This window comes from Dermacentor variabilis, chromosome 3 (genome assembly GCF_050947875.1).
Source record: "Dermacentor variabilis isolate Ectoservices chromosome 3, ASM5094787v1, whole genome shotgun sequence".
In the NCBI taxonomy this organism is placed as follows: domain Eukaryota; kingdom Metazoa; phylum Arthropoda; class Arachnida; order Ixodida; family Ixodidae; genus Dermacentor; species Dermacentor variabilis.
In genome coordinates this window covers 33,147,236-33,174,295 of record NC_134570.1, presented here as the reverse complement: position 1 = coordinate 33,174,295, position 27,060 = coordinate 33,147,236, and the positions used below count along the sequence as shown (strand labels likewise).

General features: G+C 47.7%; 2 protein-coding genes across 2 annotated transcripts; both read right to left on the bottom strand.

Moving 5' to 3' along the window:
* Positions 1-3,198: 3,198 nt before the first annotated feature.
* On the bottom strand, positions 3,199-9,040 carry LOC142573925 (uncharacterized). Its single transcript, XM_075683128.1, has 2 exons — positions 8,678-9,040; positions 3,199-3,884 (listed from the first exon to the last, which is right to left on the bottom strand). Exons 1-2 carry the CDS (start codon positions 8,930-8,932, stop codon positions 3,630-3,632), a joined length of 510 nt encoding a protein of 169 aa, XP_075539243.1. The 5' UTR covers positions 8,933-9,040; the 3' UTR covers positions 3,199-3,629.
* Positions 9,041-11,363: 2,323 nt separating this feature from the next.
* On the bottom strand, positions 11,364-24,434 carry LOC142574467 (high-affinity choline transporter 1-like). Its single transcript, XM_075683536.1, has 8 exons — positions 24,215-24,434; positions 24,037-24,144; positions 23,052-23,207; positions 21,025-21,173; positions 16,654-16,803; positions 14,328-14,457; positions 12,195-12,412; positions 11,364-11,696 (listed from the first exon to the last, which is right to left on the bottom strand). The coding sequence occupies exons 1-8, from the start codon at positions 24,432-24,434 to the stop codon at positions 11,364-11,366; spliced, it is 1,464 nt and encodes a 487-aa protein (XP_075539651.1).
* Between the last annotated feature and the right edge of the window lie 2,626 nt (positions 24,435-27,060).

The window sequence follows — 27,060 nt, the reverse complement described above, 5'->3', positions numbered from 1 at the left end:
AAATGCCTTTTTGAACTTACGGCACAATCATAGACAAGTTTTAAGAGTTAAAATTAGTGGTAATAGTTCTGTCGTTGAATGTTCGGTAGTTTCCAATTTCTTAAAAAGTGCGGAAGCGAACTTTTCAATGTAAACAATGAAACGTTTGAACTTTACGAGCTCTATAAACCATGTGACCTAATGTCCAAGAGCTGTGCGGTTTGTTACTGCGTTAGAAAGGCTATAGGAATGGCTATTAGCACTGTTTTAGAGAGCAGTGGACTACACGCACCGATATTTTTCAGGTTCGGGCAGTCTACTTTTGGAGCCAAGTGAACGATCAAAGCCTGGTGACATCACTGTCACTGTGTTCGCAAAAATACCAGCACTTCGTAACAACCATACAGCTGCCATTCTAATTACAACTCCTACAGACCCAGTCAACCGTAGAGTAGCAGACGAACAGGTCATAAAAGCGACACCAACGGCCAATGGTTGAACGAGAGTGGGCGGAGGCGACTCCCATAGAAGTCGGTTACCTATGCACGTCTGGAGTTTCAGTAGGTCTTGGTCTGATCCTTGCCTACTTCTCGGGTGGCGACTCTTCACGGAAGATAAAAGGCAAGCTACTAAATTTGAAGTATCCGCAAGAACATATTTGCAGCCTTGGCAGCCATTCTTCGGAAAGGCTGCATGAAATGGGTGTCAAGGGAAGGCAAGTGCAGTCGTGGACGGCCGAGGGGGAGGTGGTGTGATTAAGTCAGAAAATTTGAAGGCGGAACATGGAATGAGCTAGTGCGAGTGAGTGAGTGAAACAACTTTATTTGGTCCACAATAATTGAACATAGATGAAAGAGGCCTTCGCCCTGCTGTGTACATAGATATAGAATGATGATGACGATGATGATGATGATGACGACGACGACGATTTGCAAACTGCTTTTTGTTGTTAGAGAAAGAACGCTATTTATTGAAAAGCAGAGTTGCTAGCCCGCATATATTTGCCTAAATGCTACACTGCAGGGAATGGAACGAAGGGGATGAGGTCCTTGAAGGTGTTCAGAAGAATAGAAAAGAAAAAGTGCAGGCCTTGTTATTTCTTCGGCAACAGAGTAAGTGCCCTAGGCGATGGAGGTAGGTAGTATTGATAAAACTTCTTTCTTAAAGTTAAATAAAAGAATTGATGATATGATGGCCATTCTTTAGAGAGCCAATTGATGAGATGATGGCCATTCTTTAGAGAGCCAACCTATTGATTCAGTATAAAAAGACAAGAAGTTCAAGCTTTTGCGCTCTTTCGAAGGGCCAGACCAGGGACCCAGCATCCGTGTCAAAGTCAAGGGACCTTGATCGAGCTTTTCTATGTTTATCTTACACCGTTGTCGCTCGTCTCTGTAATCTAGTCACTCAGGCAAGATATGCTCTAGAGACTCCATGGCGTCGCAGTGCTAAGAACATGCTCCGGTAGACTTGTCCCTTCTAAAAAGAACGCCCTTCGTGTATACAATGTTTAGTGGTATATGGTGATAGAACCGCGTTTCCGGATGCCGTGGTAGACATTGTGGTAGCCTTGATCTAAGTTCTAGGTCAACGCTGTGCAAAAAATGGTAGTTTCCTGAAGTTGAATACCAACTTCTATTCCGTTCCGTGAGCACAAATCACTTCGCGAAAGATGAAGCACCACTTTCAAACAAAAACACTTCTATAACTGAAGTTGTGATGGCCATTGCGGGCTGCCTCACCCGCATTTTCATTACCTTCTGTACCGCAATTTCCTGCAAGCCATTGCAATGCTACCACACGTCCAGGGTTAGACGCGAAGTGCTGTATGCATGCCATACGTCATGGACCAAAATGTAATTTTTTGATCTAGTGCTTTTCATGCAAAGGCATCAGAATGCTGATTTTGAGTCTGAAAATTTGCCATTGTTCTAGAAGTTACCGTAGTGTGTATTTCATCGCTTGTTTCATCGCACACAGCTCGGTCGATGTTGATGACATTACTCCCTCTGAACGCCGTGAAAATGTCTGGTCTGTGGAAGGAAGGAAAAGGCTACTGGAAGTAGCTGTGCTTTTTAAAGAAGCCGTCAGTAAATATGGACCTTGTAACAGGTTACTTCATTCTCATGTAGGCCACTGGTGTCTATATAATTCTAACGTCTGTATATTGATATGCCTGTAATGCTCTGTAACGCCTCGGTCCTGAGAGAAAGAAAAGTGAAATAGTGTCTGTAAATAGACACTTCACTTGAGGCATGTTTTTCGTGGAGCCTATTCCAGGGATGCAATTTTGTATATGGTGAGGAGAAAACATCCACGGAGGGAACTGTCGCGGCTTCATCCGTGAGGCCTGTTTGGGGTTAGTAGACTTCCGCCTACAGCTTGACCAAATTCGGAATTTTTTTCTGTTTTGACAAGACTCCAGAAATTATCTTCGTCCTGAACAACGTGTTTTATATGTATGTGGGTCGTTTTATGAATATTACTAGTAAAGACGACACACGAGAGCGTCAGGCACTGCGGCCGTGCGGGCACACTGTAGGCCTCCTAGAACACTATAGAGGTAGAGTTGGTTGACGCCAGTCAAACGGTCGCCGCCGCTTAGAGTTCGCCGGGACTGCTTCGAGAATAGGCGATATTTTACTGCTTCATTGCGAAAGATGCGCAGTCTTCAGTACGCCTTCTGCGTGAAGTAACCGTTGTGGGGGAGTGAAGCTGTGCACGTAGTCGGCGAAGTGGTAAACAATCGCTAGTGGAGCATCAACTTAGCTCCCCCTCAGATGTCCTACGCATGCACACACCTTATCGCGTCCAGCAGCAACAAAACAGGTTGCTGCGACTGAGCGGCTTCTTCAGTGGCTTCCCCTTTTTACGCGCGCTTTGTTCTCAGCGTTCTAATGTTGTATCAATGACTCGGATCCACTGCTAACCCAACTATCTAGGCTGTTTCAGGTTTTAGCGCTCAAGGCCCGAACCAGTACAGCAAGAAGTCCATCCATACGTCCTGTCCCGCTGGAGAGATTATACCACAGCCACGCTTCTACCTCCACTTAACTTACCTGCCCAACCTGCGAAACGGACGCCACGCGCCCGGCCAGCTGTGGAAATGCAGTGCATTTTCTGATTTATGTTCTTAACAACGGGGTTTCATGGCCCACCTTGACAATTGTATCTGACGCGAATGAATTGCGAGGGACGCCCTCGAGACGTGGCTCTACGTCTTTGACCACCAGTCGGCTGTCAACTGCATTCTTTAGAAAAAATCTGTGGACGACGTCCTCTGGATAGGGCGCCGATTGTCATGGTGTACGTCCTCTTCTTTGCGCCCATGTAAACTCACATCTCCCCACATGGGCCATAAGGCCTACACTGCAACAGTCAATGCCGTATTTAATAATTATATGAAATTCTAATCAGCTGCTACCAGCGCGTACTATTTACAGGCATCAGACAGCAAATATGCGCTGCCTAACATCACTAACTAAAGTTGTTTGCAGCGTCCTCCGGCTGCTGGCACCAGCAGTTTGACTTCTGAAACAAGCAGCTGTATCATGTTTCTCGCTGCTGGCTTCAGCCTCCTCTTCTGCTGGTACCAGGCGACAAAGGTGTCCCGCTGCTTGCTTCGCAAGCGCGCCGCGCTCTTTTAGCCGCTACTTCTGCCGCGGGTTGCCCACGCTGCTCTTCCTGGCTGAGCTGAAGGTGCTGCGAGAAGAAGCGTGAGTGCGCTCGCTAGTGCGAGCACTCTCGACGCTTGCCTTGGCCTCGCTCAGCTTTCGAAAGAACGCCTTGCCCGTGTGGTCGCGCTTGGTACTCTGCTCGGGCTTGCGGTTTGTATCACTCTCGCTGTATTTCCCGCGGTGCTCGGGTCTTCTGTCCAAAGCGAGCTTGATTTCTTCATCGCTCCCCTGCGTGGGATTGAAAACTTTCCAGCACCACTTACTATATAGGGACGAGCGATCGAAGAGAACGCAGGACATGTGCCAACTACCAACCGAGTTTATTGCATGATTTGAAGCAGCTATATCATGCACGCAACTCAAGTAACCGTACTAACTTACTATTCTATACTAACTATACTGTAGACGCGAGCACGTTACCCCTGCAAGCCAAAGCTACGCATATACAGTCAGTAACAACCACTAACTGCAATTTTATGGCAAGACATCAGAACAGAAATTCAGGCAGTGTCATTGCTACCTTTCAAATAGGTCACTTGCCGATCACATATAGAAATATAAGGGGCGCCGTATTGTATTATTTTTGACGCCTCGGCACTTTCACCGCTATAACCTTTACCCGCCTGTATCTGACTTTTGTGTCTTCCGAAATTGAGATACACCCACAATTGCGACAACGTATAGCGAGAGCTTTTGCTGAAAACTGTGCTGCGGCTTTATAAAGGCAACCACCCCGACTGTGTTCATGTTTGTTTCATTTCGTTTTTGGCGGGTATATAAACGAAATGTTGGAGATTATTCGTGCTGCAGCCGCACCCACGCCGCGTTAGGGGACGCAAACTTCATTATGGATCTTTTGCGCTTGACAGTACTTTTCGAATGACAGTACCGAGAAGTTGGATATTGACACGTGTACTTGTTTATCCTTTTCGTGTTTATCTTCACCGTCTGCCAAATGTTATCGCTCAGCGCAGGACTCACTGGCCCGCATGTATCGGAAGTTTCTTGAATGTTATCGATGGTTATATGTGCGGTCTGTTGCCACCGAAGCTTGTGTAATCTGATTGGTATGTACGACGCAAATTGCAGAACTTGCTGGAAGACACGCGGGCACCAGCGATTACTCTGGAACCTTCGAGAACTCGCGTATAAAGGCGACGCGCTTGATCGGTCGATCAGATTTCGACGATAACCGACTGTGTTCGCCGCTATCGCTGTGCTCTGAGTGTAACTTGCCATTGTGAGCACAAATAGGCCCAATAAGTTAGTTGCGTAATTTACAGATGTGCCACTGTATTATTAAGCGTCATTACTACGTGGTGATATATGATTTGGTGTATTGGCAGCTGTGACTGTAAGACGAGTTGAGATACACTGGTACGCACATCTGTCTGTGCGCAGGGAATAAGTGCACGCTATCCTGTTCGGTTTTCGGAGCTCATAAATTTCTTCTGGCCGCTGTGGCTTGTACAAGTTCCTATCAAATTGCCGGCGACTTCCAGGAGGCGCCAAACAGCAGATGCGTGACTGTCCCGTATTCATATGGCTCGTTAATTTGCATCCTTTGAAGGCTGCGCTCAAATTACGTGAGGAATTCTAGACTTTCCTTCCATTTAAACATGTCTCGATCAAGGGTAAGGTGCGCCAGGTGTCATTTAGAGAGTGGGAAATGAGGCCGTGCGCAGTCAGCAGAAGTCTCACGGAACAATAGCTGAACATGTACTTCTGCAATACCTTTATACAAATATACAGCGATGTTTATGTTACGCTATGATTAGTTAAGGTGGAGTAATGAAATCGTCAGTGATAACCGCTGCATTGCTATGGGAAGCCACGACAGCGCTGGCATAAATGATCGTCACAGAGCCTAGTTAAAGGCAGAACGCGGCCGTTCGTGAAGGCGTGTGAGCTTTATATGCTCCTCGCAACTTTAAAAACACGACAGACTTTAAAAAAAAGCAAAAAAAGAAAAAGAAAACTCCGTCTATATGCGCCTGTAGAAGAAGTTCATGGAAAGTTTCGAAAGTCACAGATTCCAATACACGAGCCTTGTTGCCGTTAAGCTTGCTACAAAGATTACTGAAGTCCGGAGTTGGGATCGCTGGTGGTTACTGCACATTGCTTCGTCTAACTTCCGTGCTAGTGTCTTTAAACGTTCCCACGAGATTTGTTTTGTAATTATTAAGGTTTTTTTCTTTCTATGTTTCCCAACAGCAATAATTTTCTAAACACGCGAAGTTAATTAGTTCCTGCGTACATGCGTAATCACACGGGGAATTGTTGCATTTACAACGCACTACGGTGTTAAACATTTTTGCTTGGTAATATCACAGAGCCATTGAAAGCGATGCGGACGAAGTTAGGGCAAATATACGTGCTACCCATCGTTCCCATGCTGGCTAAACGCCAACGTGCAGCTCCCGTATATGGGCGCACGCACTAACGGCGGCAAACCGGCGCGTGGTGGGCAGCGCGCCATTTTGGTGCACTCCTCACGGCGCTCTGCCCACGGTGCGCACTTCATGGCTGCTCAAGGAGAAGCGCGCTCTGCCGCAGCTGGGCGTCGAATAAATGATGTCATGAGTTGTCAGGTGTGGCGGCAACCGTTGCGAAGCAAAATGCTATGAGCTAAAGACGAAGCAACGGAAATTTGGGTTTTCGAACGCCCAAGGTGGGCACACAGGAGTGCGATACGACTGGGAAACTTTCCGCACAGTGACGATGCGATTGAAGTCCCATGTCAGCATGCGCTAACTCGCTGGTAATCCTTAACAAATACGAGCTTTGTTCCCTACATTTCTCGTGTGGTACGTGAAGCATCGGTTTTTTGCCCATACGCATATTTGTCGTGTGAGAGCGCGTCGGATGGCGGTCACGCACAATTTTCACTGTGGTTCTCAAGGCGGGGCACTATGCTCAGACTTATTTTGCAGCTTGTTGGCGTGAGGTCGGCACTAGTATTGCTTCTAGCTTGCATGTGTCGCTGCATAGTATTTAATTTGGAAGCGCGGCTGGTAAACTAGGCTCTATTTTACTGACGGTTTTCATGTCGTAGGCGACCAGTCGGAACTCTTCGATGACTACAACCCCGACAGGGTTTCGTCACAACACGTGGGTTTGCGCTAGGGACATTGAATGCTGCTATGACTAGAGATCCTCCCGACTACGTGAGCGCTCAGTGGAGCAAAACAGAAACTTGGGCGAGTTGGTTCAGATTCATGGTGGAAGAAGCGCAATTTTAATACATACGGACGGAAGAAAAGACAAGGACGAACGCTGACTCACAACTGAAGGTTTTGTTGAGACTGGGTGAAATATATACATTGGTTATCGTAGATTTTTTTAGCATAACCATGCTGCTTCGCTATGTGCGCGTGAGTGTGGTCATGACGCAGGCTTAGCGCATGTCCTACGAAGTAGTGTAGGTGTAATTCGCCCCGCAACAATGAGTCACATGCTATGTCCTAAAAGCTACTTCCTTATCGCCGAGAGGGATGGACGCCTCACTAATGCATAAACCCGTATATTTGATTATGTGGAACGCTTTCATTTTCTCGTGTAGTTTGACCAAAGAGAGTGCATAGGATATGCGTTTCATTACACAACTGCTAGCAAACCCGCCGCCATGGCTTAGCGGCTATGGGGCTGCGCTGCTGCACGAACGAGAGCGCGGGTTCGAATCCCGACCGCGGCGGCCGCATCTCGATGGGAGCGAAATGCTATAGAGCCCGTGTCCCGTGCATGAGATGCATGTTAAATATACCCTGCAGGTCAAAATTAATCCGGAGTTCCCCACTACGGCGAACCTCATTAGGAAATTGTGGTTTTGACACGGAAAACCCCAGAATTCGGATTCTAACAAGCTGGTAAGTGCAATCCTTGCATCGACGGGCTAAATGTTTCGAAGCATTGCTTTCGCGCGATTATTCGTGCTTCCAAAATGGTGGTCGTCGTTAAAACGGTAATTAAAGTGGAATCAGTGGAATCGACAAGGCGCTATACGAGCAAGAGGTAAATCTGTGCGGTAAACCGTTCGCGCGGCGCGCAGGCGGCTGTTCTACAAACGAACGGTTGGGCGTCAGCGCGTCGGAGATCTACAAATGTTTCATTCTGGGAAGAAGCTTTCTTGACAACTAATCAACTGCATTTGCATAATGCATCGGAAGGCCACCGCTTGCTTCCAAACGACCAGGTGCGTGAGCCACGACTGAAGCAATCATCGGCGGGCACCGTGATCGTCGTCACACTGATAAACAAACTTCTTATAATTCTCCCTTTGTCCTTCACAACTAAGGCTCGTATTCATTTCTTTTTTTTTTTACTATTCAAGTTAACCACTACCACTCAGTTGAAGGTTCCACGGCAGATTCATTTAACGCATAGCCCATGTGTTATGACGGAGCCCAGTCGCGGTTGCAGTCATCGAACAGTTCCGGTCGACGGGCGGCCTACGAGACGAAAACATATGGTAAAGTGGAGGCGCTGTTATGTGCGGCATTTGCGAATGAAATACTATGCGGCGACAGATGCGAGCTAGAAAGTTACATTTGCGCCGATTTCACACTGCCCCGCCCCGCAAATCACAGTGAAAAATGTGCGTGACGGCGACCCGACACGTTTTCACGCGACAAATACGCATATACTCAGTGGTTCACGTAAGAAATTTTGAGAAACAGGCCCTGTATTTGTAAGGATGCACAGAGAGCCCGCGCACGTTGTAACGAGGGATCAATCTCGCCGTCGCTGTTCGGGAAGTTCTTTGGTCTTTTTGTGCTCGAGTGCGCCCACTGTGGAATTGTAAAAGTACACATTTCAGCTGCTTCGTCTTCAGCCTATCTTCTATTGCTTGCCGCAATACACAAGAGCTCACGGCACCATTTAATAGACGCGCAGCTGCGGCAGTACGCGCTTTTCCTCGCTGGGGAGTGAACCAACATGGCGCGCTGCTCACAGTGTGCCGGGTCGCCGTCGTTCGTGCAGACTCCTTGTAAAAGACTGTACACTCCGCGGTGTTTACGTACAGTAGTGTCGCGGCTCCTTTTGCCGCCAGATATGCCCCTTGCCGCCAGGGCGACGGAGCCGACTCTGTCACGGAGTGTGTGGCTGAAAGTGCCGTCGACACGGTGTCTGTCGCTGGACTGCACGGACTCCTCGGTGGTTGGCCGCGTGTCGCTGAAGCAACGGAACACGTCGTAGCGGAGCGACAGCCAGCGGTTTTCGAAGGCCACGGCGGTGATCAGGGAGACCAGTATCAAGGTGGACATGCTGATAACCATGCAGGCCAGCCGGAAGGGGAACTGGTGGCCGCGGTTCCTGTCGTACACTGACCCGGCCAAGCCGATGGACACCTCTCCGATCAGCCACCGGGAAAACGCCCCCAGAACGAAAGCCACGTAATCAACAATATATATATATATATATATATATATATATATATATATATATATATATATATATATATATATATATATATATATATATATATACCTTTACCTTAAGGAACTTGATTTAACGAAGTACCTTCGATGCAGCGAAGTGAATCTGAATGTCTCGCTCGATTTGACAACGTTCTGTGGTAAAAAAAGAGGGTGAGAGGGAACAGTTGCGTTCAATGTGCCTTCAAATTTATTCGTTTTGCGGCATTTGCCAGTTTGAGGCAGGCATTTTTGCTTTTAGGAAACTGCACATTATGGGGTATCGCCACTTGTAACTCCAGCTGCGGCTGTACAGGGCGAATCGATTAACGTGGCACTGCATTAAAGCGGCGCTGCTATCAAGGCTCCCTAAGCTTTAGTAAATGTACCAGAAGGCGCTCGCAACGAGCTTGCTGTCGGCGGTAAGTGCGTATGCCCGCTTTAGACAAAGTTCACGCATTAGTGTTAACATGAGTGCTTTTAAGTGTTTTCGATTTAAAGAAATAGTTGTCTAGTTCCATCGATTTCACTAAATCTAGGTTTAACTGTTTCGAAGAATGCAGAAGCAGCGGGCGTCTGGTGAGCATTTCCGGGACGCGACTCGTGGCAATTCTAAAGAAGCACGATGATCCACATCTGCGCTGCAGTAGTGACGTCAGTTCCGTGACAGGTTTTGACAGGACGGCGGTGTGGAAGACAAGGAAGTTTTTGGGTGTCAGAAATCAAGCGTGCGCTACACCGATCATATATAAGTGAACGTTGAGAAGAAAGGTCGATGGCACACCGCGAGGACTAGCAAGGGAAATTGTTTGGTCGGGAAAAGTGTGCTTTGCTGCTGTGCAGTAAATGCAGATAACCTTTTTCGACGGCTGGAAGAGGAACCAGATTAGCCTGAGGTTCTCTAAACCTTCCTCACTATACTGAACGGTTTGCGCAGCGGCGAATAAGTCCCGTTTCAGCTGTCGACAGAAAAGGTTGTGTGAGACCGAGGCACTACACAAATAAATGACGTCTCTTTGTTATAAAAGCAATTAATTAGCTACTACGGCCTTCATCGGCAAATAATCAGCCATTTCAGTTGCTCCGCACGACGCTCTAACAGGACAGTTGAGATAAACCTCAGTGACGCAAGACACAAAGCAATTCGTATTAAGGCCGTTTCACATGGCGCGATTTTCACTCAGCGACACAGCGAATTCCGTCGCTCGGCGACCGCCGCAATGTCGTGGGCTCTCCGCGACTGGATTCCAACAAGTTGATCGCGCCGTCGCTGAGTCGCAGCGATCGCCGGTCGGGAGCAGGCGCCACCTCAACATAAGGCACGTACTCACTTGATCGCCACCGTGGTCAACTTCTTCATCACTACAAATTGTGCCAGCTGCTTATACATGCACGCGCAATAATAGCTTGTTGTTCTGCAAAAGTGAATACTCCTCCAGGAAAATGTTGTGGACCCCATAGTGACAACGAAACTAGAGTGTACTAAACGGAACCACCCCACCGACGCCGCAAAAGCCGCACGCTCATACTTGCAGTGTTATGCAGCGTCTCACTCACCGCGTCTGCAAGCTGTCATAATGTTTCAGCGCTTTTAAGCGTTAAAAATGATATACTTATTCTATTATCGAATAATAATAGGAACATTCGAATATTTGACTATTTTCCATGTTGTTTTTATTTAATGTTGCAGACATGAATACTTCGTGAGCAGGGGGCAACCTCGCGCATCGCTGCGACGTAAATCGCGCTGCCGCAAACGCATGTTAAAGCTGTCAGCGAAAATCGCTCTTCGACGTCTGCGGTAGAACGATCTTTTTCGCCCCAATCGTGCCATGTGAAACAATATTTACACGTTAACAGCGCATGCGCTGTGCGAACAACTATACGTAGCCGCGCTGGTTTGACGTCGTGGTAACAACGCCTTCATTTATTCTCATGGTTCAGGAAAAAGGTGATACCCTTTGGAGAGCATATGTTCCATAAACAGCAATCGTCATCCGTCTCGCTTGCGATTCCTTTCTTGAAAACTGCATTCACTACTTTCCTGTCGAGAATGCTATGTCACGCTGATAATGCGCATGCCCTTCGTTACCGGAAAGTATAGGGTGCGCAGCGTGAAGAAAAGGCACGCACGATAGATTAATATGGGTGGCATTCAAAACCCGACCTCTATGACATGTTTCCGTCTTCCTTGACCACTTCCGCCGCATGCACCTAGCAATAACATAGCCTTCAAGACCTGCATCTGTTTATCCAGCGGGCGCCACCTCTAGTGCGTGGATTTGGACGCCACCTATTGCATGGGGACGAGGTTAATGCGTAGGTGCGCGGACAGTGATACAGTGTCAATCGAGCAGTGCACCCCATTGTTGAAACACCGCTTGCGACTATGTACGGGGTTGGCGGCAAGATTTTCCGATCCCTCACCGCCGACGGAGCCGTAGGCATTGGTGCTCTTGAGGTAGAACACGCACACGAGCTGTGGGAAGAGCAGCACATACACCGCGTCCGAGCAGAGGACCCACAGGTCGAACACCGATTGCACCGACAGCGCCAGGTAGGTGGCCGAGGCTCCGATCGCGCACACCATGAGGCGGAGCGTCAGCGCCACTTCGCTCTCTGAGGCCTGCGTGCGCGAGTGCGTGTTGCCGATCCTCGTCAGACGCGCAGAAAGTTGTACAATCCCCTTTCTAGCCAGTTTTAGAGCGCAGCTCTTAGGCATCCGTTCCTGTGGCGAGCGTCGGCGTAAACGGGCGAGCGTGAAAGAACGAACGCGGAGCGCAGCGGGAAATGAAAGGCGCGAGGAGAAAAGCGGAAGAGGAAAGAGAAGAACAACCATGAGGCGGAAAGAGGAGGAGGATATGGTGAAAACTGAGAAGAAAGGCGTAGTGCGGCGACGACAGCTACGAGGTGGCGCCGGAGTAGCGCGCGTCGTTTGGGAGGCGTGTATGCGGCGGCTGCAGTGAATCGCGCCCACACGTCACCCACGGGCTGTTTCTCGCGATCGCCAGATTAGCAAGGCAGTTGCGCCACACTTCGCTCCGTTTGCAACGTACCGCACGAGGCAGATTGTCCGCGCCAGTCAATATATCACGAAATGAAGTACGTATGAGTACGTAAGTACCTTCGGCCGTATGAGCGCGTGGTAGACGTTCCAGGTGACCATAGCGGAGGCGCTGAGCATGGACGAGTCGACGGACGACATGACCGCCGCCAGGATGCCGATCATGCCCAGCACGGAGACCGCGGGCGTCGTCAGGTAGTGGATCGAGAAAGGCAGCACTCGCAAGCTGTCTCGGTCGCGCAGCATGGCCGGTCCCGGGTAGCCGACCGCCGTGAAGTCTACGCAGCGAGAAAACGTGGCGGCATGCACGCTCTGCTGGAACCTCTTGCCAGCTCAAAAACTTCAACGCGATTATTTTGCTGAGACAGAAGAAATTGGTTTTAAGGCGGAGCATTCCTTGCCCATTTCCCGGGGTAATCATCGACTTCTCGCCGAGTAAAGATCCCGGAGATATATGGGGTAATCAAAGGTGGTTGCTTCGTGGGCCGATCCTGGCAAGTCGGTCTATAACTCGCACCCGCATACCCATAAAGAATGCTACAGAAATTCTGACAATTGTCTATTAACGCACAAGCATTCTTCGACTCGGCTGCTACTTCGCTTTTGCTTACTTATTTAGCTAGGCTATGCATGTCTACCCATCGCTACCAGTCTACTGTTACACTATTATAATGATGAAATATGTTAACGGGACCCATTATGCATTTATTTTGCAGATATATCGTATCCTGTGAGCCGAAACACAGTTACAACCGTTTTTTAGAGCGACAGCTCTACTACGCCATGTCTCGCAAGGTCATTCATCGTGTCGCAATGAGCTTGAGCCGCCGGAGCGCTAGTGTGGTAGGCGTGACGTCACGCCACGTGATCCGTTGCGGAAAGGCGTTGCAGCTGCGCTCGGAGCCTCGCCGCTGCGGTACCACGTGACTAGGCGAGTATTAAAGGGCTAAATGTAGCCCGACGTAGCGTGAGCGCGCGCACGCGTTACGTCACGTTGGCGAGAATTACAGCTTCTATAGATTGACCGATGGTTCGACGCACTGGTGCAGCCAACGTAACCGGACGTGGCCAACGTGCTCCCATGCGCATGGCGTCGAGCGACGCTCGCCCGCTCGCCGGTAACGTCGGACTAGAAACGCGCCTTTAATTGATGCTTAGCCGAGGTTGGTCGCTCAGTCTCGCCGTGGATGAAGCGCCGGCAGCACCGTGTGTGCGCGCGCTTCAGCGCAAGCGACAGGCTGAATCCAGTCATCCTGTACAAATAGCTAGACGGCAGGCTGCGAAATCTCAAACAAAGGCATAGTTGCCTGCTGTAACACCGGAGCACAGGGAGGTAAGATTAACACTTTATAGAGAAGCTTACCAAGCGCAAAAGCGTGCCAAGGTCAAAGCTACTACAACGGCTTTCGTCGCTCAGCAACACGAACAAGAACAAGGAGAAGGAAATGAAGCCGTAGATACAAGCAGCAGCTCCTACAACAAACGTTTCACGAACCACACCGTTCGGCTTGCGGCAAGCTCGACTGCGACGGCCAAGTTTCACCGCGACTTCACGGACGAATAGTTCGGCAGCGTGTGTAACGTGTGTGAAAGACTGTGGCCTAACTTTAACGAAACACTGTGTGCATAGTCTTTGCAAAACCAAGCCGTGATAATTAGGTTTGCAAGAGTTAAGCATGATCCAATCTTTTTTTCTACACCACAGGTTTACTTTGTTTATTTTATTTTTTTATTACCACCTTGACGCAGCGACGGCGACGTCACCATCTTTTTTTAAATGTCTGACAGGGATCTACTAATACACTATTATCACATCCACCAATGAGCTATTCTATCATTTCTAATACTGCGCAATCTCAAAGCAGGCTTCTTTGCACGCAGGCCAGCCGTGCGAGAAAGCAAGATTTCAAGGGGAAAACGATAACTTTTTTTCTCGTTTTCCGTTTTTTCTTTATCGATTCTAAAACTACTAGTCATCTACACTTGCACTATTATGACGATTAAAAGTCGTAACTTCACCAATTATTCCTTTATGTTGCAGAAAGAGGGTGTGACACTTTTCGCGTTGCCGGCAGGTTTTGCTGGAGTACTCGCCATAGAATGCTTACGTATTAAAAATCATAAGGGTGTGAGTTAAGCAGAAAACGCCCTTAAGGGTACAAATTGGTTTACATAAAAAATACAGCGACTTACTCGCGGTCTTAGCCATGGCTCCGAGGATCGCTGGTGGCAGGGCCAGGAACAGGCATCCTATGGCAGCCAGGTACGAAAACATCCTGGCAGCAAAGTGACTCTCGCTGCCAAGGACTCGTTGGAAGTAGACCTGCGCCCGATGTGCCGCACGGCGTTCCGAATGAGTAAAGTCGTCGGCATGACGGAGCAAATAAAACCAGCAACAGCGACCAATGTGCGAAACCGGGACAACTTAATAGCTTAATTGCTGGATATCCGCTGCTGCAAATATTATGATTTTCCTTGCGTTCATTCCATGTCTCAGTATAGTGTTTATAGACTAGAGGGCTCCTAAAAAGACGGGCTGTATGTAACTAGCGACACCTATGAGGAGACTATTTCGGGAGCTCCTATTTGAGTACATGGGAATGGAGAAATCATTTTGCTCAGCATCCGTTGCAGCAAATTTAATGTTATCTTGCACTGAAAAAAACATTTAGAATCTGCCGGTGCATCTGAAGTACATGCTTCATTTACGCCATCAACGTTTACAAAATGTTCTCAGAATTTCAAGATGTGGACAAACTGAAACGTCAAGCTTACAGCGTTATAACAGCCAGTTACAAAGGTGCCACAATCCTGATTTTTTGTAATACACACCACTCTTCGTAGCGAAGTGCTACAAAGGAAACCCAAAGGTTTTCTTTGTAGCCCTTAGTTACGTTTTGGGTGGATGTCTCATTTTCCCTTTATTAATTGCTTCTCTGCAGTTTGCGGGTTTCTGCAGAGCTATTACATCAGGGACAGAACGAATTACCCCCGTCGAAACGAGTTGTGTACGAGGCGTGTACTGCAGCGGGGATCCACTTTCACGCTTCCCTAAGAACATTTGGCGCCATCTAGCCCCGCCGCCGCGAAGCCTGCGCGTGGACTCCGAAATGCGTGGCGCGATGGTGCATGCGTATGCTGAGAAATGTGTCATGCGACAACCAGGCTCCTCTCTCGCGCTTCTCTCTGTCTATGACGCGCCATCTAGTGGCGCTGCCGAGAAGTGCGCGGTTGGCCTCCGAGACGAGAAGCGTGGCGCGCCGGTGCCCGCGAACGCTGAGAATTGTTCCCTCGTTTTCCGCACCCTCAGTGGCGCATCCTTGGTGATCCAAGTTGGCGAGAGGTTCGTTGAAAACCGGCTCATACCCAGTGCATTAGTGATGCAGCGTGTTAAAGCGTACCGTTGCTATTCTCGAGGAGGCTGTGTGACGTGGGTTCGATTACGATCAGGTTCGGATAAATTTAAGGGATCTTTTTCGTCAGTGTAGAGTGGCACATCCTCAGTGCCGCATACGTAGTTACCCAAGCTGAAGAGCGACACGCACTTACTGACATATACACAGTGACCCAAGCTGGCACCAAAGAGGTTCATTGGAGACCAGGATTGACCGAGCGGCACATACCAATTTTTATGGGGGCGAAATGCGAAAACACTCATGTACTTAGATTTAGGTGCACGTTAAAGGGCCCCAGGTGGTCCAAATCTCTGGAGTCCCTCACTATGGCGTGCATCATTTGATCGTGGATTTGGCAGGGAAAACCCCATAATTTAATTTTTTGGCCCATACTCTGTGCTCAAAGTCGGTGTCCCAGCGTTTCTTAATACAGCGGCACCTGCAGAGTCCCGCGTCTACTGTAACTCATGCCGGCGTGAAAGGGGTTCGTTGAACAGTGACTCGTACTATTGCCACATACTTACTGACACAAGTGGGTGCCATGGCCAACTTGGAACTGCATTACCTCAGCACAGCAGCCCGATGCACGACCCGTTCGACCCAGATTTGCCCAGTGACACAGGTAGGCGAGAAAACAGATACAAACACACTAAGATAGATAGCCCCCGAAAAGTGCGGGAAGTACGCAAAGAGTGCTAACGCATTAAATACTCGCGCGTCCCACATCCAGTATTCTCACATGAACATATCGGGATCTCGTAAAACCCCTACGCTCCACATACCATTTAAGATACGAGTGTGATCGATATATCTAGTATATGAACATTCGAACCCACATGTGTTCCCACTCATCATATGGGGCAAGTATCATGTGATTATATGAACATATGTGATCCCATATAGCCCACATGTTCCCATTCATATGGGGCATTTCCCATATGAGTTGGAACATGCTTATAGATTTTTATATGGGATCGCCATGTGTTCATAGAGGATTATTGGATATTATAGGGCATACGGTTTTTTTCTATAATGCTCTCATGCATTCTTGACTCGTCAGTCGTCACTTAATTTCATGCCTACGAGTGAAAACTTTCGGGCTTGATGTACCCCTGCGAACTCACCTGCCATGGTATGCCTCCCAGGGCGGTCACCAGAAAACCATCCACGAGCCTCACAACGTCTTTCAACGAGACTTCACCGATCCAATTGTTATGAGGAGGACGTAGGGCGTTGATGGCGTGGCTCTTTGCCGCGAAAGGCACGCATATCCACTGCATGCGAACGAAACGGCACGGAGTTAAACAATTTCACGCCCAAGCTGGGCGTAATTGAGCGAAATAAAATCTCTGGACGCCTGGGTGTTTCGACGACGTTAAATGTAAAATCAATCAAAAGTACGTAAAATATGTACGTTGCAATTAGCCTGCAGATAATGTCCGTTGCAAGTGATGCCGCAGGCGTTAATTCTCGTTTTCGTTTCTCGTACTACGTTCGTAGAATTTTCCCGTAGGCACTAGCAGATTTCGTTTGCAGACTTCATTATCGCTGCACGAGCCTCAGGTTCTGCGTTGAAAGCGTTGTGCTGCTTTAGTTGAGTTCATGACACACACTTCTTATCTACTGTGTGAAAACGCTCAATTTTCACTGTGCTCAGCCCTAGCTGTGTGCAATAAATGATATCAACATTTAAGAACCAACTAAACAAATTATATTATTCACCTAAACATACTCCCTGCAGTTTCTTCACATTTGCAGAAGCATCAAGCATGAAAAATATGCCGAGAAAATGTTCCGAATACGGGTCATCGTCCAGCAGCAACAAAAAACGATAAAAAACGACTTCACAATGCCAGTGTATTTCTTTAAGGTGCCGAAGACATAACAACTGCGATCAAAACGGCAACAAGTCCTTTTAAATGTATTCCGTAAGCCCCAAACGTAAACATGTACTGCACTCATCAGTCCCGCAACCACTAGACTACATTACACGAAGCATTATACATTATGCAGTCGGCAATGATCAGCAGAGATAATAAAGCCGTGACGGCGGCTACGCCACGAAAGGCATTCGCCGCAAGCACATGTTTACTTAGCGAAATTCGGCGGTGCTTGCGGCCCTGTGCAACGCAAGACAGAAAAGTGCAATACATAGTAGTTTATTGCTTTACCACAGGAGACGACACATTGCATCATGGCGAATGCATCATGGACATCGGGTTTTGGACATCACCTATGGTGGTAGACCAGCGCGTTGGATTCTGAAACATGTGGCGCATGGGAAGTTTCGCAAATCTTACGATTGAAGAACTCTGCTTTCTGGCACGGATCCCTCACGCAGCGCCTTTAGGAATGCTTTTTGGCGATGAGGTGGAGCGAGTATAGTGTACAGAAATGTGTGGCTTCCGAGATCGCAACGGTGCACGTGCGCCGGTGCAATCTCGAGGCTACGAGGCATGCAGCAAGTTTTCTACTACAATTGCTAGAAAGAAATCTCACGCTTCCACCGTTCAGCTATCCATGGTAAGGATCTCTAACCTTCGTGCTTGTGGCTTCCAAGGAGGTGGCTTTCGGAAGTTCTTGAGGCTCGATCGGTTGACACCCTTTTCATCTTTATGAATTTAGAAGCAACAATTATCGCAAAGGCATGTAAGTTTCGGCGCACACGCAAAATCATTTCGAAATGTTTCACCTTAAACTATATATTTTGTTGCCAATTATAGCGGAATCGTGTTAAGAGCGTTTTTCAGCGAAAGCGAAGAGCAATATTTTATGCAGCAGCTAAAAGCAATCCTAGTCCTGAGCTACAGCTTTTCTAGAACATTTTCCAAAGTAACCACAATATAAAGAATGACCTCGAACAACAGCTATCAAGCTGTTAAATAAAGCACGTGTGTAATCATTCTGATGAAACACAGCGTGATTTAAAGGGCAACTCCTGTGTATCTTTAACCATGTTAGGATATTGTCATCTTCAAATGGCATATACAGTCCGGTCACCGGTAGGGATGTTCAGTTTGCTTAGAAATTCATCGATAATTTTAAATAACCGATAAACGAGATGCCGAAACCGCAAGGGGCCGCTGCTTCGCGTGACGTCACGATGAGTCGATGACGTCATAATGTAAACCCGCAGTAAACGTGGCGCTAACGCCAGAGAAGCGAAGCTGATGATGTTTCCTGACGACGCAGGGAGCTTTTACCGATTTTCCGAACTGGACAACGGTGATTTCAGCGACGATTTCAGCGACAATGACGGTGTAGCCTCTGACGTCGCAAACACACGGTGGCCAATAAAAAGTCACGAGCGGAGGTCGCAGCCAATCTTTAAAATTCATTTTCAGGAAAACTGAGTGACTTGCAGCCATAGTTTTGGCACAGATAACCAGAGTGCAAAAGAGAACGTATATTCAAAATTTTATTAAAATCAATGGACATCGAAAATTCGCCAGAGTTGCCCTTTAAGAGCCTCGTTGAAGTCACGCATAAAATAGATTCAAAAACATGAACTGCGCGAGAGCTGGTGCGACGATTTAATGGGCCGCATGAGACCAACAGAATCAGTGCTTTCAAGCCTCAGGAGCTTTAACACACAACCCGGTAAAGAAGCGACAAACGGCAGAAGCGACAAGTGGCACTGAGAACCTAAGCGAAATGTATTTAACCGGCATTCTTTAAGGCGAAGAAACTAAAGCAAAACCCGGGTACATCGACGTCGCGATCAACTTCTTCGCCGTGTAATCATCATCGAGTGGAAAAGCCACGGAAGTGTCATAAAGAAAATATTGGAACAAGAAGCTTCCCCCCCAACGGCGGTGATCCATTGCTGTCGTCGCTCCCGCATACGAGGCCTGGCGGGAAAATGGTAGAACCGCATCGCCGGCGAGCTTTTGTAGACATTCGAGCACCCCACCACACAAGAACTGCTTTCGCGTGACACCGTCAAATGGCTAATTGCGCTAAAAAGACGGCGTCTGTGCTCTGTAGCATCGAAACGCCACCTAAATTCGCATTGCCATTGGCCGCGACGCCATGTCACGAGCTGCGCATCGATGCAGCAGAGCGGATAAAAGCGAACACCCGCCGCGGCGATAGCGCGCCAGGCGTTGCGTGAAGGGACAGGGTATCGCCGCGTCAGTGGCACGAGGTGTTGGCACTGCAGGCTGCTGCTGCTGCTGCTTACTATAGCTCGCGTAGAACGTACCGCTGTGATACATTACTCGCAGAGCAAGACTAGAAGGATCGCTCAGCGCCGTACAATTGGACATTAATTAATGCTTCCGCATTCACTACTGCTACTTAGGTGTCCTCGGATTTTTTTCGAGATGCCTCGATGCTTCGACAAACACACGAGTGACGGGTGTCACATATTTCGCTCCGAAAACCTGAATCAGAGACGCACGAGCAGCAGCGCATGAATTTACGGTGGACGGCTGCCTCCCTCCCTCCCGAGCACACTTAGCATGGCCGCGTCCGTCGGCGCGCTCTATATACGCGTATGCAAATTTAAATGAACGGAAGTCCGCAATTACGGATTCGCCAGAAAGTGGGTGAATTATTTCCCAAGTTTCCAAAAAGAAAAAAAAGTAGGAAAATATATAGAAGCTTGTCAAACACGTGGCTAAACGCATGCCTGGTCAGTCTGTACACTCTAAAAGAAGTTTGCACCCTTTGGGGTGTATATCTGCCACACAACGATAATCGTTATTTGCCTTGATGCACTTCCTTTTTTTAACGATGCGAGCCCGGTACTTTCCAGTAACGAACGGCGTGCGCGTTATCAGCATGACACAGCATTCCCGACAGGAAAGTAGCGGGCGCGGCGTTTTCAAGAAAGGAAACGCATCAAGGCAGATGACGATTATTGTTGTGTGACAGATATACACCCCAAAGGGTGCAAACTTTTTTAGAGTGATATATACCACGACGACAGTTGTGCTATCGCTAACACGTAGAGAAAAGTACGGTTAATACATTCACCAAATCTGCATCCTCTATGAACTTGAACAGAAGCCGGCCGCTCTAGGATAGCCGAATAATAGCGCGTTTCTTTTGATCAACAGTACTTTTCCGGCACTTAATTCCTCGCTTAATTAGTAGCTTGAGAGATCGGTTCTGTGGTTCAATTTCGGAAGTTATTTTTTTACTCTCAATTGTTCAAGTACAAAACCAACCCATCGAGAGCCTACTGTTCTGGTTTAAAATGTAATTCCCTATAAGCGATTTCCGCTTACCGACATTCCATTATCAGTTCGCAAAGTCACGAAGTCGTTTGACGCCAGAAGGACGCAGTTTAAGCCAATTTGTTTCCTTGCTGACTGAACTACCGCACTTACACCTACCGCAGACACTGGTGCCAGATTTCACAATTTGTATGAATTTCTTGTAATTACATTGTTTGAATGGAGTGTTGAGATTGCGCGAGAGTTAGTTTCAGAGCGGACGGACTAGGTGTGAAATGGCGCGATGGGGCGATCGCGAGCAAAGCGCCTTACCAGGAACGCGGCTGTGCTGCCTATCTGGAAGACGTCGGTGTACGAGACCGAGTAGTAGCCACCCAGCGCAGTGTAGAACAAGATGATCGACGCCGAGGCGACGACGAATATAGCAGAGTTCACCTCCATGATGACGCCGGCCGTTTGACCTGCCAGTGGCAACCAACGCCTTTTCAACTCCGAGCACCGTTTAGCAATGCTGTGTGCTCTGGGCGGGCTTTAGGTGATCGCGGCTCTGATGCGGAAGGGACACACGGCACCAATTACCGGCGCCAGACTAGAACTGGACGAAAGAAATCATACCGAGGGACAGAAAACAATCTCGGCGTACGGTGCCGTGTGTGTTTAAATTATCGTGCCGCGTAAATGTGGCACCTATACACAATGCAGTGCGCAGTGCGGTGCACAATACTTGCAAGCAACAACTCTTGCGGAATACTCTCTGTGGCAGTTGGAAAATGTGCTTTTCAAGTTAAAAGAAATGAAGAGATATATTACTGCGCGTGTACACATAACGCCTACGAGTTATCGGTTCCCACATGTCAATTCCTTGAAGCCCAAAACTAGAATAAACTACGGAAGACAACGAAAATGACAAATAACAAACTTTATGAATGCGAATCAGTTCATAATAAAGTCAAGAGTTTGACGAAATTTCGTCTGGGCTGCAAGAATCATGGCGAAAACAGCAAACAGACGCAGAACAAGGTGAATTTTCTATTCGCTCCCCTCCCCCCTTAACTGACGTTTCGGTCCCCACACGGAATCTTTGTTCACAATGAAGAGAGAAGCAGGAAGGGACCGAGGTTATATGTGGTTGAGTACATGACGTATAAGGTGCGGGCGTAGATCTCATTAAGTTTCCGTCGTTACGATTTAAAGTGTGTGCCGTTGTCAGGGTATCGAGTTACTCAAGAAAAAGCCGTTGACTTAGATTTCTTTCACTTGTTGGAATGGTTGGAAAGATTGGAATTTGCGGTGTGCAGAAAACCCACACACACGGGTCGCTACCTGCATTTTAATTCTGTGCATCCAACTATGCACAAGGGGTCGGTCGTGTCCCCGCTGCTTCGGCGCGCGGGTGCCGTGCGTTCGAATGAAGAAGACCGTGTCTTGGACAACGAGAACGTGCGGCGCGACCTGGCAGCTTGTGGTTATCCCGCCTCCTCCATCACATCCGTTCAGCATCATCTGTCCCGTCCGCGTTACCCTTCTACAATGGTTTCTCTTAAACGGATGGCTGTTCCTTACGTGCCAGGCATCAGCGGGACTCTTGCACGTGTCAAGAGTCCTTATGGTGTACAAGTATAGCCCGCCTGTCATCGAGTAAGGTCAGAAATTGAACGTTAAGGACCGTCTGCCACGTGAGAAGCTCCCTAACGTAGTGTATGCTATCCCCTGCGCCCAGTGTTATTACAAATACGTCGGTGAAAGCGGGAGTTTCGAAAGAAGAGTCAAAGAACATCGATATGACGTATACAAGCACCGCGTGGCCTCCAGCGCCCTTGCAGAACGTGCTGACTCCACGGGTTAGTAGATGGGCCGGGACAGCGCCTGCGCCCTAGCAAGTGAAACAAATCTATGTCAACGGCTTTTTCTTGAGTCACTCCATATCCAGACAACGGCACACGCTTCGAATCGTAACGACGAAAAACTTAATCCGATATACACCCGGACCTTACATCATGTACTCAACCGCATATAACCTGGTTCCCTTCCTGCTTCGGTCTTCATTGTGAAGTTGTGTCATTGCGTCATTCATTGTCAGTTAAGGAAAAAAGAAAAAATTCGCCTTGGTCGACGTCTGTTTCCTGTTTTCGCCATCCTTTCACGATGAACTTAATAGACAAAATCAATTCTATGCTTGGATTTTGAAACACCCTATATAAACTCCTTTCAGCAAAGAAACTTTAACTTCTGCATTTCCGGAAAACTGGTTCGTAAATGTTTGCCTTGTTAAATGTGTAACCTTTAAAGCTTCACTTTCAATGTGACGTTATTTGACCATGTCACCGATGCCTGCTCACTTAACGCCGCCGGCATCGCGGCTGTCCAGAATACTTCGCCACACACGGTTGGCAGGCAGAGTAACAAGCCCATCCAACGGCCGTAGTGCTGTTGGAAAGGGTCCAGCATGGTGATGGCGTTAGCCCTTCGCATCTTCTTCGCGAACAGACAGCCACCTGCAATGAGGGGGAATCGTCGAGAGCCTGTCTGACAGGGACGTTGGAAAGGAAAAGCTGCTGCCTTGGAGAAGGCTAAACCTCTTGTCAATCTGTTGGATCCAGTTTTCTTGAACATCGTTTAGTAGCAAGAAACTTCCGATAACACCCCTTCATGCAGATTTCTGGATAAAGAAAGCTCCTCAGTTAATGAAACTTTCATTATAGCACGGAAATCTAACCCGGCAACATCGCCCTTCAGTGGAAGTCTGTTTAACATCTGAGCTAACTAGGATGCTAACAATTGGCAGCGCGTTGGGAAAATCTGTAATTCAATTGCCATGAAGTTTCATTCATCAAATGAGTGCTTTAAAAATCCCGAAGGTGAAACTGTGCTTACGGAAGGGTAACTGTAGAAAAGACAGCAGCTCTGCTGCGAAACGCGTGTCACGTGATTCGGGTGTCAGCAGAGCGCAGTTTGTTTTTCTCGAGTTGACTGGAGTTGAAAAAGAGGTTTCGTGATGTTAAGGTAACTTAGCGAATGAACATCCTTACGCAGTGTAAACGTACGCCAGAGAGTATGTTTTGCACTTTCGAGCCAACTCTCGGCTGGATGCCAACGTTGCGCTTCATGAATCTACGTGAACCTTGAAGCTTTTGGAAAATCCCATTTATTAAATGAAACCGGTTGAGGGTGAGAGAATAACTTTTACAGGGCGAGGGATGACGTTTGCGCGAGGACGAGTTTCGGCCGTTGAGGATGAGGGAGGAAAAGAAATGGAGGCATTGGCCCACCTCTGATTGGAAACAAAATAGTTTATTCTTTCTCATTAAAGCGGCATCTACTCACCGAGCATAAGGCTGACGGCGTACCCGATCGGAGCATAGCAGTGCACGATACCGCCAGTGTAGACAGCCTCGGCCGCTCCGTTAAGGTAGCCACCACCGACCCAGGTCGCTGCAGGTATAGAACATAATCGCGGAACGAACGCGCTCTCAAAAGTACGCCGGGTGCAGTGGTGGCTCACCCGTCATGGAGAATATCCCGAGGAAGACCGACAGCCTCCCGTCGGCCAGGAACAGTTTCTGCACGAAGCGTCCGTGCAAAGCGTGCGAGTGGTTGGACTCGTGGGTGCTCGCTCGCTGACGATCGTTCTTGTGCAGCTTGCGGCCCGACCACACGCCGACGCCCATAACAGCGATGTAGTAGAATATCACGGCGACCAGAGCGGTCAGGTAGACCGCCATTGCGCAAGATCGTTCTTCTTCTGCCGCTTCTTCTTCTTCTTCTTCGTGATTTGAGGAGAGGGAAAATACGCTCAGAAGAAGAAGAAGAAGCGGCAGAAGAAGAACGCCTTCGCGCGCTGCACCCTCGAGCTTGCGCGTGGTCGAGCGAGAGGCAGATGTGACCATTTGTCATGATGATGATGATGATGATGATGATGATGATTCAAATCATGGCTGCTGCTGCTGCTGCTGATCATGATGTCCCATGAACGTAGCGCTTACACACAATGGGCACGGTTATCAGGGGTTGAATTGACAAAACTTTTGCCCGTAAGGGCTTTTTGCCATTGGCTGGCCGCCTTCGCTAATAACATGTATGGCATAAGGATTGGCTGTAGTTTCCTCTTAAGAATAACTGTAGCGTAAGTGGCTTTCGTGAATGCAGGCCCAGATGATTACAGCTATCTCATGGACTTCGTCAGAGTGCTAGTTCGCATAAACTGATTAGGTTTACATGCAAGTTTTTACATGATTTAGTGACTGCACAAAATAACTTGGCCGTGCTTCCGGTACTGATGCTCGTGAAGACTCTATGCTTACTTGCTTGTGAGTTGTTCTGTAGTGTGTGCAGCTGCGTTCGTTTTAATACTTTTTATTCGGTACTTTCATCTTGCGCTTTCTTTTTCTTGAGGAGTGCATGGGTCTCTGGGATAGCCGGTCCTAAAGAGGCCCTGTCATTTTCCTTCATTTCTTAATACATGATATATAGGAAACGAAATAAAGATGAAAGAAACTATTATGCAGATCTCGCCCACCTGTACATATTTATGTTATGCGACAGAAAGTAGCTACCACTAGCAATGTTTGGGGTTCTGAAAAGCGTTACGTGATGGACAAAATTGTTCGTGTAAGTCGAACAATTGTGGGTGTTGAAGACGACAGAAAGATGACCACGATGACGGCATGATGACTTGATTTCCGCATTGCTAAGATTGGGTTAAATGCTCCAAATGGAATATCCTTGGAGGCCTCGACTCTTGGGCACAGCGACAGGATGGTTCGCGATGCCATCAAGGATTTTCTTGTAGGTGTCAATGAGCTTTATACTATATAAAATCAGGCCGTAAGGTTTCAGTTTCTTTTTCAACAAATTGTGTTCCATTAGTTGTAATTTTGCTTTCATTTATTCCTTTATCTTTCATAAGTTCATTATTCACAATCTATCTCTTGATTCTCAGCTACCTATTCTGTAAGCTTGCTTGAATCCTTTTACAAATATTTCTTATTTTATTTCAAGCTATGCTCGGTTTTTGGCCAATACCCAGAGTGGGTATGTGCCACCAACTTCTGAGCTCTACATATAGCTTTTACGTTCTACATTTACATCTACGACTGACGATGAGAACAGCAATTTGTAGGAACAAGCGCCGATGAATCGTGGTGGCGAACGTAACATTAAAATTATGGGGCTTTACGTGCCACAACCGAACATAACATTAGCGAAGGCTGGCCGTCAGCAGCAGTTCTAGTCGGCCAGCTTCGCTAGTGGCCGCTGAGAAACTGCACACCAGCAAACACACAATTCAATGAGAAAGAGCGAGTGAGGTGTAATAACGGAAAATCGGAGAGGTTAACAGGGTTAGCTCAGTTGCTACCCTTGCAGTGCGGAAGATAAAAGAAGCAAAAAAAAAAAATCTGAAGAAGAAGTATGCTTATCCAAGCTCGAACACGCGTTTAGGAGTTTATGTGAAGCGAGACTTTGGTAACGTAGTTAATGAAATCCTGCGCAATTAGATGCGATGCGTACAATTACGTATATTTTAATTCTATGCAACGTGAATTATCATGCAATGTTAACGTGGATACGCCTAACAGATTATAACTGTAACGTAATGCAGCGTTGAGTTACGTTAATGCACTGCATTGCTCACAAGCTACGTATTCACACTGTCAGACGTCTGTGTAGCTGTGTTACGAGGGCGAAGATGATGTATTATGCTTCTATAGAATGAAGAATGGCGATGAAGTGTTTATGCGCTGATTAGTACGACAGATTTGTAAATACGTTTAATTTGTACCAATTGCGTCACAGTAGCACACACCCATTCTGTAGGTTTGACCAAGAATTTGGCACGTTACACAGTGTTCCTAGAATGGGATAGGCTAAACATAAAACCAAAACCCGGTTGCAGTCGACGCAGTAAGAGTTCTGTGCGTTCAGAACCGGGCGCCGATCAGTAAAACAGCTCTCACGAAAATATTTGTGAAATAAGCTCCTTCAAATTAGGGAACACTGAGAAGGATGAAGAAGAAGGCGAGCCGGCCATGGTTCAGGGCAGCAGCAACGTGTTTTGCACTCGTGACCTGATTATCACACTGCTCTACTTCTGCAGCGTAAGTACTGAGAGGGAAAGGGAAAAATACAACCGCTTTCTTAAGCGTAGGAAGCAGTCGGAGAGAATGTCTCGCTCGTACGATATTCTACAGAACCGCCGCTCTAGCTTAGTGGCTATGGTGTTCGCCTGTTCAGCACGAGGTTTAGGGTTCGATTCACGACTGCGGCCGCAATTGAGGAGACGCGAAATGAAAAAAAAAACCGTGCTCGTCTATACATAGATATAGTGCACGTGAAAGAAATCCAAGTGGT

Coding starts and splice junctions, on each gene's coding strand:
- LOC142573925 (XM_075683128.1), bottom strand. CDS start 8,932: ATGGTTATCAGCATGTCCACCTTGATACTGGTCTCCCTGATCACCGCC. Junction 3,885..8,677: donor AAAGGAGCCGCGACACTACT/GTACGTAAACAC, acceptor AATCCCACGCAG/GGGAGCGATGAAGAAATCAA.
- LOC142574467 (XM_075683536.1), bottom strand. CDS start 24,434: ATGGCGGTCTACCTGACCGCTCTGGTCGCCGTGATATTCTACTACATC. Junction 14,458..16,653: donor TGGGAGGCATACCATGGCAG/GTGAGTTCGCAG, acceptor CATCGGGCGCAG/GTCTACTTCCAACGAGTCCT. Junction 11,697..12,194: donor ACGCGCTCATACGGCCGAAG/GTACTTACGTAC, acceptor TCGCGCACGCAG/GCCTCAGAGAGCGAAGTGGC.